The sequence below is a fragment of the Erinaceus europaeus genome, chromosome 3 (assembly GCF_950295315.1).
Source record: "Erinaceus europaeus chromosome 3, mEriEur2.1, whole genome shotgun sequence".
Classification (NCBI taxonomy): domain Eukaryota; kingdom Metazoa; phylum Chordata; class Mammalia; order Eulipotyphla; family Erinaceidae; genus Erinaceus; species Erinaceus europaeus.
In genome coordinates this window covers 119,609,148-119,622,732 of record NC_080164.1, presented here as the reverse complement: position 1 = coordinate 119,622,732, position 13,585 = coordinate 119,609,148, and the positions used below count along the sequence as shown (strand labels likewise).

General features: G+C 36.8%; 1 protein-coding gene across 1 annotated transcript in view; it reads left to right on the top strand.

The window, feature by feature from the left end:
* Positions 1 to 13,585, top strand: part of LOC103119994 (transmembrane serine protease 11F) — an 88,410-nt gene that overhangs the window by 65,302 nt on the left and 9,523 nt on the right. The window contains exons 4-7 of the mRNA XM_060188609.1: positions 2,847 to 2,965; positions 6,724 to 6,794; positions 7,581 to 7,750; positions 8,681 to 8,719. Of these exons, the coding sequence (XP_060044592.1) occupies positions 2,847 to 2,965; positions 6,724 to 6,794; positions 7,581 to 7,750; positions 8,681 to 8,719 (399 nt within the window). The remainder of the gene's footprint in view (positions 1 to 2,846; positions 2,966 to 6,723; positions 6,795 to 7,580; positions 7,751 to 8,680; positions 8,720 to 13,585) is intronic.

Here is a 13,585-nt window from a genome sequence, read left to right as displayed (position 1 = left end):
GTCATGAAACTGAATGAATATGATTTGGTACATTAGCAAATCTTATCTGCAGGATGAAGGCTGAAATGCTAATTGTTAGAGAGCCAGTAGTCACTTATGGTGTCCAAAATAAAGACATGTTCTTTGCTTGCTTGAATTTTTCGTCTGAGTTCAGATATACGTATTTTATGATCTTGTTTTGTCATCTCAGTAAATATGGAGTGATCAAACTATTTATTTATTTATTTATTTTGCAAATTCATGGGCAACAGTTCTCTGGATTCCACATATTAGTGAAACCATCTTGTTATTGTCTTTCACCTTTTATTTCAGTAAATACAATCACCTCCAGTTCCATTCATTGTTTCCCAAAGGGCACAATACTGTCTTTTTGAGTGCAGAGTATTATTCTAGGAAGTATATATCCTATAAGTTCTTTAGCCAGGCACCTGGGCCTTGAGGCTACTTCCACTTTTCAACTATTGTGAATAATGCAGCTATGAACATAGACGTACATATGTTCCATTCAAATTAGTGTTTGCATGTTCTTTGGATAAATGTCTAAGAGTGATATTGTGGGATTGTAAAGAATTTTTTCTATCTGTCTAAAGACTATCCATACAGTCTTCCAAAGGATGTTTTTTCATTTGATTTTTTAATTATTTAAAATCCATTTGAAAAATCATTTTATTATGGAAATAATAATTTATAAAGAGCAATGTTCAGACAGCTATCAAGGAGAGATAAGTACTTAGACTTTGGGGCCAGGCGGTGGCGCACCTGGTTAAGCCACACACTACAATGCACAAGGATCTAGGTTCAAGCCCCTGGTCCCCACCTGCAGGGGGAAAGCTTCATGAGTGGTGAAGTGGGGCTGCAGATGTTTCTCTGTCTTGTCTCTCTCCCTCTCTATTTCCCCTTCCTCTCTCAATTTCTGTCTGTCTCTATCCAGTAATAAATTAATAAAAAAGTATTAAAAAAAGAAATTAGACTCTACATATCTCAACAACTGTACTGTAAATCATTAACCTCTCAACAAAATATATGAAACAAAAGAAAAAGTGAAAATTTAGTTAAAATTAAATGTTTAGCACAGAGTGTGACATGTTATGCACTTAATAAATGTTGACTACAGATCTAATTATTAATTCCTTGCCTCAACAAAATCTTAAAGTACTATTCTTTTTTGCTAATATTACTTGAAATGGTGTCTTCTCTTTGAATGAAGAAATGATATAACATTTTTCTCAGAGTTGGCATTTCAGTACACTTTTTTTTTAATTGGGAGGGACAGTTGTGGGCATATGGCTATAATTTCTCATCTCACCAAGAGAGGTGTCTGCATAACCAAATATCTATCATCGTGTACCAGGGCCATAAATTGCCCCCTTCTTCCAAATCCCAGGTTCTTTACAGAGTAGTAGTGAGGGTCAGTTGTGAAGCTGCTACTTGAGGCTGACTATTCCAGAGATTTTTCTCCAGTAGAAGGCAACACCAAGAGTAGAATTTAGACACAAAGACATTTTTGGAAATGACGTTTCTGGGAAAGGGCATTTTTCAGTCAAAAGGGGAACATAAAATCTTAGAGAAAGAAAATGTCATAGTAAATGCAGACAGAAGTATGCAACTTAAGAGCAACCTGTTATAAATAGCCAACTAGGCTTGTCCATATAAAGAAAAGGTTAAACTATAACTAGTCAAATAACTTTCTTTTCTGTCTTCTCTGTTAAACAACCACTAGCATCTGTGGGATGATCCCTACTCACTTTTGGTTTGATGATATAATTCTAATCAACATTTGCTCAAATAAACTCTTAAAAAGTTAAATGTATCTCAGTTTGTTTTTAGTATCAAGAAATAAATAGTTTGTGGTCATCACAGTTAGGATTACCCTGAGGAGTTATTATTATTATTTTCATTTAACTTTTCACTGATAGGATTAATGAATTACAGTGTAGGCATTGTCACATGTAATTTCATTATGCATCCCCCCAGTTCTCTTCCACCCTTCCCACATCACCCCCTTCTCCTAGAGTTCTTTGCTTTGATGCAATACATTATGCCCCGTTCATGTTTCACTTTGTTTTCTTCCTCTCTGTTCCTAATTATTAGGTCCCACTTATTTGTTCTTTTGGCTTATCTCGCTTAACATGATGGTTGAGGTTGAGGCTAGGGCTCTGAGTAGCCAAAGATAGAAATAATAGATTTCTATAAGGTAACTGAGAACGAATGGTCAAGAAGTAAGGAAGCAAATGACTTCAGAAAGTCAGGAACAGTGTTTCAAGGAATGTGATTATGGGCTGAAAAGGTACTGAGATTGAAAATAAAGACCAAAAATACATATATATTTAATTAGCAGTGTTAGCCGTGACATGGCAAGTTCAGTAGTATGCTAGGGACATATTAAAGAGAATCAATAAGTAAATAATAAAAAGGAACCTAAAAAATACACACTTCTATTTAAAGGCAGGTTTATGTGGAGCATGGAGAGGCTATTGATGTATCTTCATAATAAAGCTTAGTCTATGAGATATCTATATTAAAATTCTTAAAGGAAATAGTAACTTTAAATCACTTCAGAAATTGCTTTTAATATTAACTTTACATTGTATATTCCATATCCAAACATATGAAAATGTGCTGTGCATACATACTGTAAATAGAGGTATTCTGAAAGTATACTTTGAAGCCTGATTATTGTATTTTAGCTGGGTACAGTCATGAAATAACAAAATAGCTGACAAATGCCCACAATAATTTTTTTTTTTTGTATTAAGAAGAAATATACCGAATCACAGTAAGTTTACTTTCTGGTCATGAGGAACAAGGAGCTGATTAAGTATGGGTCATTTGTTTTTATCTTTCAGATGAAAGGTCATTCTACTACCTTGCATCTTATAAAGTTACCAATATAAAGTACAATGACAACTATGGAATGAGGACATCAAGAGAGTTTACAGAAAGAAGTCATCAGATTGAAAGAATGGTAAGTCTAATAGAAGTGTGAAAATTTCTGAATAAAGGGGTCAAGCAGTAGAGCGGAGCATACATGTTGCCATCTACAAGGACCAAGGTTCAGGAGGTGGGGAAAGCTTCACGTGGAGGGGGGAAGCTTCACTAACGGGATACCAGTATTGCAAGTGTATCTCCTTTTCCCTTCTCTATCTCTCTATCCCCTCTCAATTTCTGTCTTATCAAATTTAAAAAATGAATATCTTTTCTGCATAACTTTAAATGTGATTGTCATAAAAATCTTAGCCTTGTCACACCTCAAATTCTGTATAGAAAATGAGGATAATGTAGTGTCTGGGTTATCTAGTTGTGAGGATTAAATGATGTGTAAAATATCTAGAATAGTGTCATTTGCAGTTAAATGTATACAAATCAGAGTTGGCAGCTAATTAATATGCCTGAAAATTATTCATTGAAATAGATGTTCACCTTATTTTTAACCCTTGATTTATTTTCCTTAAATTTTGGAAAAAAAAAAAAAAACAAGAAAAGTTTGCTTTTTTGTTGTTGTTGTTGTTCTAAAAGCTTTTAAAAGGTCATATAAAAAGTGATTTAGTTATGATTTCCAAATAGTTTGATCTGGCTGCGACATGTCACCCCATTGATCGCCAGGGTTGATTCGGCTGATCTGGCTGGCTAGCCGGGTGTCCCCTTCCTCCCTCACCGCTCCATGTGCGTCCCTCCCGAAGCTGCACGCTAGGTTGAAGAGGATGGCCTTCCCTGAATAGAGAGACCGTCTTCCGTCGAGGGTATATGAGTAGCTGTGCTCCCCTGCTAGAACCTCCAAACAAACTCTCAAGGTCCAAATAGTTTGGTTTTTGCCTGATTGTTTTAATGGCATTGTGCATCTTCTATGTGCAAGTCTGACAAATGCCCAGGTCTGCATGGCATTATGCTTCTTCCTGGGAGTTAAGCCATGATTTATGCATGAAAGATTGTGCATGTAAATAAATAAGAACTGAAACTTGCTAAGATGTTGTGAGGACATGAGAGCTCCAGTATACAGTCTATGACTTAAATATAAGACTTGAGGGGCTGGGTGGTGGCACATCTGGTTGAGCACACAAGTTAAGTATATGACTTGACTGGTATTTTAGGAGTTCAGAGGAAGGACAACTCCTTCTGTAGTTACAGGAAGCTTTCTTAGAGAGAAAAGGGATTGTTTTGTTGGTGTACATGCCCTCTGCTTGGTACTCATTTCCCAGACAGTAACAGGAAATCTACATAACTTGTCTGGCATATTTTTCTGGGTGGACCTGGAAAAGGATTCCCTGGCTGGCATCCAGGAACTACTACTCATTTTCCATAAGGACTTAATCTTCATTCCCTGACAGATGGAAGGCTCTAGCTCACGCTCGCCAAAGTTAGTGATTGAATTACAGTGACTTGTAATGCTTCTCATTTTTTTTTTAATGTTGCAGTTCAAATCAAGAACTATGATTAGTATCTGCTTTGAAGGTGAATATTTCTGCCTGTTTTGCCATCAGTTTAGACATTATCTTGTCTGAAATGAAATAGTCACTAATGAAAGGATTTATTATTAGCTTTCAACCACAAGGATGGAATAATACATTTAATTCTTGATCATTTGGACTAAATGCATTGTTACTGGGTTCTCAGTATAAAAATGTAAACATAAGTTACACTTTTCTGAAATTACATAGTATAATGATAAGATGTCTGGGGCGGAGCCAAGATGACAACTTGGAGGCAGCTGCTGGTGTGAACTCTGAAAAAAAGCGGCCGGATAGGGTAGGATATTGGATTGTCAGCAGGATGGTGGATAAGGGGTCCTAAGTGTGACACCAAGGAGGTGACTATACCTCAATCTTGGGTTAGAAAACTAAGGAAAAAGAAAGGAAATCTGATTATTTCGGAAGTGCACCCCTTCCCACACCCCATAACCAGACCCCAGGGACTGGAGAGCTGCTACTAGTAGGCTTCCCGATGAGCTTTTTTTCTTTACCAAGATTCCTGGCTCAACAGGAAAGTGTGAACCAGTTTAGTGGAATTAGGAGGAAGCCAGTGATCCAGTAGATAAGAATAGTTTTTTTTTTTTTAAGGTGGAGTGGGGCAGAGCTGAATGAAGGCATAAGATTGTAGAATTGCTACTGAGAGAGATTGAGTACTTGAAGCCAGTGTATAATTTAATTGAATTTGTTCTTTAGAATTTACTCTTTGTTGTTCACATTATGGGGGAACAACTGGAAGGAGGAATGTTGGAGGAGAGCCACATAGACATGTCAATGAGAGGACTTAGTTGTAAAGGGCAGGAACAAGTTTCAATGGAGCTGATTTTAGACCTTAACAATGGTATTTAAGGAAAGGAGGAAAAAATCAAATACAAAAATACTGCTTGTTTAGAAGAGTCAAGGAGAGGAAAGCATCTTGTGGGAGGCAACATCTCTTCTTCCCAGAGGGAAATAATTCTCATAATTATACTTCAGTTGTAATAATTGTACTAACTGTGGGTAGATTTCCCACGGAAGTGGGTGTTATGTAAACTTACATGGACCTGTAAATCTGTAATTAATATTTTTCTTTATTCTTTTCTATCTCTCTTTTTCTCCCTTTTTTTAATCCTTTTTTCTTCCTCTTCATTTCTTTCTTTTCTTCTCTTCTTTCCTTTATTTCTTCATTTCCTTCCCTTCCCTTTTCTTTTTCTTTGAGGTAGTGCCAAAATGCATACGTGCTCTAATGCTAAGCCACTTTCCCAGCTTATTTTTATTTTATTTTATTGTAAAAGCAAGAGAAAGTTGAAAGGGGTAAGAGGAAAGTAATAAAGATAAAGAGACAGACAGACAGAGAGAGAGAGAGAGAGAGAGAACAAAGTATCACAATGCCACATATGGATTTTATCCTTTATGCTATCATGCAGTGCAAGGACTGTGCATGTGCAATCTCCTTATCCCCAAGTAATTTCTTCTCTAGTCTTCTTCTTTTTCTCCTCCTCCTCCTCCTCCTCCTCCTTTTAGATATAAAGCCTATATAGGAAGTGACTTCACTGAACATCTCAAATCTTTCAGTGGTACAGGCAGGGCATGCTGAGTCATAAAATATTGACAGTATAGAGTGTGGTAAATTAAACTTAATCCCAAGCCTAGTACCAGTTGTGAAAGCCTGTCTGCTTCAGAAAGATGACTAGCAAGTGAGGGTGTCAGAGTCATATGACAAAGGTTGTTGCATATCATGCCAAATGCTCTAGCTGACCAGACTTCCGACAGACAACTCCACCAATATGTCCTGGAGCTCTGCTTCCCCAGAGCCCTTCCACACTAGGGAAAGAGAGAGGCAGGCTGGGAGTATGGATTGACCTGTCAACCCCCATGTTCAGTGGGGAAGCAATTACAGAAGCCAGATCTTCCACCTTCTGCATCCCACAGTGACCTTGGGTCCATACTCCCAGAGGGTTAAAGAATAGAAAAGCTATCGGGGAAAGGGATGGGATACAGAGTTCTGGTGGTGGGAATTGTGTGGAGTTGTACCCCTCTTATCCAATGTTTAGTCAATGTTTCCTTTTAATAAATAAAAAAAATTTTAAGAGAATTTAGAAAATCAACACATCAGTACCTATGAGGATGAGGATATGTCTAAGTCTTAATCATTGACAATAAACTGTCCATCTGGATAAAAGCTCAAGTTCTTGTCTTTGCTGAAGTTCTTTAAGTTAAGGTGTAATCTTTTTCATAAGAAAAATATTTCTTTTTGTTTGTTTGCTTGTTTTCTAATCAGATGTCTCGGATATTTCGACATGGTTCTTCTGGAGGGGGTCGGTTTATCAAATCTCATGTTATTAGAATAAGGTATGTAAATTTGCTTTACAACATCAAACCAGTTTCCTTAAGTTTTTGATTAACATAATTGCTTTGTTATCCCTACCCAATCTTTGCCAGTACAAAGACTTCATAATATCTCAGCAGGGAAGTTTAGACCGGTTTCCCATATCCAGGTTTGGATGTGAGATACTTCCTTTTTACTCATATCCCACTTCCAGAATTCACAGGAGAATATCATTAAACTGCAAGGGAGGCTAGGAAAGTATCTCTCTGCTGCAAAGGCAAAGGCAACTGGATTTTGTGAACACAAAGCACTATCTCTACTATAGACTTACTAAAGTAGAATGATGCTGCTTAAAATTTTGTCTTGGAATGCCTTAAAAAAACAAATCATGTGAAGCATGATTCCATGAACATCTTGTTTTATTAACCTCCCATGTATTATGAATCTTAGTGTTTTCAGACACAATTTAAAATTGTTTTTTAAAAATATTTTTATCTTTATTTGTTGTATAGAGACAGTCAGAAATTGAAAGGGAAGAAGAGATAGAGAGGGAGAGAGAGAGACACCTGCAACACTGCTTCACCACCCATGAAGCTTTCCCCCGGCAAGTGGAGACCAGGGGCTCTAATCTGGGTCCTTGCGTACAGTAACATGCACTCAACCAGGTATGCCACCACCCAGCCCCACAATTTTAAATTGTTATGCATATATAACATCATTATTTTATTTGAATGTAATGTAATCAGTGAAAGTAGTTACTGACTTGAGAGCTATTCCTATTCCTATTTATCTGCTTTACTGTTCTTCAGTCCAGATGAACACGGTGTGGGTGTAAATGTCCTTGTGGTGCTCATGTTTCGATACTCAGCTACTAACAGTGCTGAGCGAATCAAGAAAAAAATTGAAAGGACTTTATATCAAAGTCTAAAGACAAAGCATCTGCCATTGACTATAAGTAGACCATCATTTACAGTCACACGTAAGTTTTTTTTGTTTGTTTTTTACCGTCTTCTTTTAGTTCTTTCAGTTTTATTTGTTGATTCATAACGATGTAAGTTAATCTGTTCTCCTATTTTACAAATTTGCCACTGATACATACAAAACAGTATGGAGTACTGCTAAAATAATAATTGGATGATCTGTGAATTACTTCCACCCAAAAGCAGTTCATTCATTTTCTCATCTATTACTGAGAAAAAAAATTAGAAAAAGTCTTTTTCCACCAAAATACACGAAAAAAATGAGGTTTGAAAATACTAAGATACTTAACTATTTCACAGCTAACTGAAATCCAAGTTGAAAGGCATTTTTACTTTTCTGTATCAATGCAAAAGAAGAGGCAGTAAAATCATGTGTTTCAAATAAGATTATAAATATTACATACGGTCAGGAAATATATCTTATTTGTCCCTCAAGCTTCAACATCTGTCTGGGGCTCAGTACTAGCACTACTGCTGCTATAGGCCATTTTTTTCTTTCCTTTCCTTTTTTTTTTTTTTTAATAGGACAAAGATAAATTGAGAGGGGAAGGGGAGATAAAGAGAGAGACACTGGCTTCACTACTTGTGACATGACCCCCTGCAGGTGGGGAGCATGAGACTTGAACCGGGATCCTTGAATGGGTCCTCATGCTTTGAACTATGTGCTCTACTACCAGATGTCCTCAGCATGTGTTTTATATCCAATGGGTGTTCCAGTTCAGTTTTTTGTCCTTGTTCAGTATTTCCATGGAGATATATATATATATATATGGCAGGGAGACCTTGACTATGAAAAATCACATGCTTGCTTCCTTGAAATACAGGTATTTTTAACAGTAAGAATTTCTCATAATAACCATTTGAACAAAATCATATAAAAATAGAAGTATGTTCTTCAACCAAATAATTCATGTTCTGTTTAATTCTAGCAATTGACAGCAAGAAGATGAGGAATCTTCTTAATAGTCGTAAGTTCAAAGTCTCACAATTAAATATGCTCTTCATAGTAAAAATAATAAAAGCTTCAAAAAGTTAGTAGAAACTATTGTGCTTTATCTTCTCATTTTATTGTTTTGTAAGTCATTTAGTATTTTATTATTTATTTATTTTAATATTTAAAATAAATTCAAATTGATAAGTTTACACAAAATACAATTTTGTTTTTGACTTATGGACCACAGTAAAAAACATTTTGTTGGTATTGTAAGAACCACATCTTGAACATGTTCATAATCTTTTAAAATATTTTCTGAAAATTTATGAGAAGATCTTACTGTATTAACCAGTTAGGCCCTTTCGGGTTACAGCTTTCTTGCATTTTTGTTGAACTATCTAGCATATACATTTTCTATTCTCCTATTTCTGTTATCTCAATTTCTTTTAGAATTATTGGCTCTTAAACTTTCCAACATAATTACAACACATTACACCATTTTCTTCCAGAATTTCTACTGTAAAGGTCAAAGACTAGTGCAATCTTTATTCCTATGTAGGTTACTTTCTTTATGGAACTCTCTAGCCTGTAACTTTACCAAGAGACCTAGCCTTCACCACATTTTGCACTTCGTTTCTTTTCTTTCCTTTTTATTTCCTCTCGGGTTATTGCTGGGGCTCGGTGCCTGCACTATGAATCCACTGCTCCTAGAGGCCATTTTTTTTCCCATTTTGTTGCCCTTGTTATCATTATTGTTATTGTTGCCATTGATGTTGTTATTGGATAGGACAGAGAGAACTCGAGAGAGGAGGGGAGACAGAGCAGGGGAGATAAAGATAGACAACTGCAGACCTGTTTCACCTCTTGTGAGGTGGGGAGCTGGGGGCTTGAACTGGGATCCTTAAACTGGTCCTTGAGCTTCCCACTATGTGCACTTAACCTGCTGCGCTACCACCCGACCCCCACTTATTTTCTAGATCACTGTGCTCATTTTCCAGGCAGAGTCTGGAGTTTAGAAGTTTGAAATCAGGTCACCAAGCAGAAACTGCAGTTTGAACAATTTCACTGTGACACATCAATTCATTTCTTTATGTGTGTGTTCAGTAGTCGTAATTCCTACTACACATTCCTATTTAGGGATACAGGAAAAGTAAAAAGTTCTATGAAAACAGTTACCTTATGTGATGGTCTGAATGTGAGCGCCCATATTTTATAGGTTGGCACCTTAATTTTATAAGTTGGCATCTTAACTCTTAAAGGTGGTAGTATTGGTAGATGAGAACTTTGGGAAATACCTGTTATGAGGGTGGGGAAATTTTCATGATGTGTTAGAACCTTCAAAAGAATCTCCAGAGGCCTTCTTGGTCCTCTCTGCCATGTGACAATATAGCAAGAAATTTGCAAGTTGAGAAAGAACCCTTGCTCAATAATGGTGGCACCTTAATCTTGAATTTCCAACCACTATACTGTGAAAAAATATTTATTTATTTATTTATTTATTTACATTGCCACCTGGGTCCCAGGGTTATCACTGGAACTGAGTGCCTACATAAAGAATTCACTGCTCCTGGTGACCACTGCTTTTATTTATCTTTATTTATTTATTTATTTATTTATTTTTGATAGAGACAGAAAAAAATTGAGAAGAAAGGAGAGAGAGTTTTGAGAGAATGCTTCACCACTTGTGAAGTTTCCCAGTTACAGGTGGGAATGGGAGGTTGAACCATGATTCTTGTGCAAGGTACTGTGTGCTTTCTACCGGGTGCGCCACTGCCGTCTCCATCTAGTTTGTACATAAGGCACCTAGCCTATACTATTTTGGTTTATTATAAGGAATAGACTAAGACATCCCACGAAAAGAGCTGAAAAGAGAGAATAATGTTGTCACTAACTAATAGGACTAGTGCTACAATAGGGGCAGTTGATAGCATTTTCATACACTCTACTGCTAAGATCAGAATATTTTTTTATGTTTTAAAAACATTTTTCTAATCTTTATTTGACAGAGATAGTTGGAAACTGAGAGGGAAAGAAGAGATTGGGAAGAGACAGAGACCTACAGCACCTTTTCACTACTCACAAAGCTTTCCCCCTACAGGTGGAGACCGGGGACTCATACCTGGGTCGTTAAGAATTATAACATCTGTGTTCAAACAGGTGTGCCACAACCCGGCCCCAGAACATAAATAAGCCTTTATCTAAAATGGCTAAAGTCCCCTAAATGAGATTCTACATAAATTCAGAAAACAGACATATCTCTAAAAATATCTTTTCTATATAAAATTTTAGGACACATGCATATTGTCAGTAAAGATGTACCAAAAAAGCCAACAACATCATTATGACCTTAATGTAATAATAGAAATTAGCCATCTGCAGCCTGAAGAAATCATGTTAAGTGAAATAAGTCAGAAACATAAGAATGAATATGGGATGATCTCATTCATAGGCAGAAGTTGAAAAACAAGATCAGAAGAGAAAACACTAAGCAGAACTTTGACTAGAATTGGTGTATTGCACCAAAGTAAAAGACTTTGAGTGGGTGGGGAGTTCAGGGCCTGGAACAGGATGAGAAAGTACCTAGTGGGGGTTGTAGTGTTGTGTGGAAAAATGAGAAATGTTATGCATGTACAAACTACTGTATTTATTGTTGACTGTAAAACATTAATCCCCCAATAAAGAAATAAAAAAGTTAGCCATCCTTAAAAAATATGCTGAGTATAAGAAACAAAGAAAGTATTATTAAACACTATTACCTTAAGCTAAAGTTAATATCCTAAGGAAATTATGATGATCATGTCAACATTACTTTGACAGCTGTTTTTATGTTTTTGAATGAAACTCTTTTTGGGAAAAATTCTTGATTTTTAATAAAACTATACACAATGCATTGTTAGAACATAACAATATATTTTCAAACAACATTTAAAGTTGATTGAAGTCTAATCAATTGAAGATTTTTCCCCTTTATTGAGGGAATTAATGTTTTACATTTGACAGTGAATACAATAGTTTGTAAATACATAACATTTTCCAGTTTTCCACATAACAATACAACACCCACTAGGTCCTCTGTCATCCTTTTCCAGGACCTGTATTCTCCCCCTGCCCACCCTAGAGTCTTTTACTTTGGTGCAATATGCCAATTCCAGTTCAGATTTCTCTTCTGATCTTGTTTTTCAACATTTTCTTATAAGTGAGATCATCCCATATTCATCCGTTTCTGACTTATCTCACTTAACATGATATCTTCATGCTCCATCCAAGATGGGCTGAAAACAGTGAAATTACCATTTTTAATAGCTGAGTAGTATTCCATTGTGTATATATACCACAACTTGCTCAGCCACTCATGTGTTGTTGGATACCTGGGTTGCTTCCAGGTTTTGGCTATTACAAATTGTGCTGCTATGAACATGGGTATACAAATCTTCTTGGAGTGGTGTGTTGGGTTCCTTAGGATATATCCCCAGGAGAGGAATTGCAGGGTCATAGCCCTTCGAGGGCTCTCCAGACTACTCAGCATGGAGGTTGGACCAGATTACATCCCCACCAGCAGTGCAGGAGGGTTCCTTTGACCCCACAACCTCTCCAGCATTTGTTGCTGCTACATTTTCTGATATATGACACTCTCACAGGAGTGAGTGGTATCTCATTGTTGTCTTTATTTGCATTTCACTGACAATCAAAGACTTAAGAGCATTTTTTCATGTGTTTCTCAGCCTTTTGGATCTCTTCTGTGGTGAATATTCTGTCCATGTCCTCCCCCCATTTATTTATTTATTTATTTATTTGTTTGTTTGTTTATTTATGTATTTTTTCCCTGCAGGGTTATTGCTGGGCTCGGTGCCTGCACCATGAATCCACCACTCCTGAAGGCCATTTTTCCCCCTTTTCTTGCCCTTGTTGTTGTAGACTCATTGTGGTTATTATTATTGCCATTATTGATGTTGTTCGTTGTTGGATAGGACAGAGAGAAGTGGAGAGAGGAGGGGACTACAGAGAGAGGGAGAGAAAGATAGACACCTGCAGACCTGCCTCACTGCCTGTGAAGCGACTCCTCTGCAGGTGGGGAGCCGGGGGCTCGAACCGGGATCCTTATACCGGTCCCTGTGCTTCACACCATGTGCGCTTAACCCCCTGCACTACTGCCCAACTCTCTAGTGTTTCCTTTTATAAATAAAAAATTTAAATAAAATGATGGGGGGTAGGAGAATGTAGTTGGGATTTTGATGGGGATAGCACTAAATTTGTGTATGGCTCTCAGCAGTATATTCATTTTGATGATGTTATTTCTTCTAACCCATGAAAATGGAATATTTTTCCATGTCTTCGTGTCTTTTTCTATTTCCTTGAGTAGTAACTCATAACTTTCAGCATACAAGTCTTTCACTTCTTTTCTTAGGTTTATTCCTAGATATTTTATTGTTTTTGTTGCTATTGTAAAAGAAACTGATTTCTGGATTTCTTCTTCTTCTAACTTAGTGTTTGCATAAAGAAATGCCACTGACTTTTGTATGTTAATTTTGTAGCCTGACACCTTACTGTATTGCCTAATGATTTCCAAAAGCTTCTTGCTGGATTCCTTAGGTTTTTCTATGTATAGTATCATGCCATCTGCAAGTAGGGAGAGTTTGACTTCTTCTCTTCCAATCTGTATCCCTTTAATTCCTTGCTCCTACCTGATTGCTATGGCAAGAACTTCCAACCCTATGTTGAATAGCAATGGTGATAGTGAGCAGCCCTGTCTAGTACCTGATCTTAGGGGAAATGATTCCAGTTTTTCACCATTGAGTATGATGTTGGCTGTAGGTTTGCTATATATGGACTCCACTATCTTGAGGAATTTTCCATCTATTCCCATCTTTTTGTAGTATTTTGTTCATAAAGGGATGTTGTA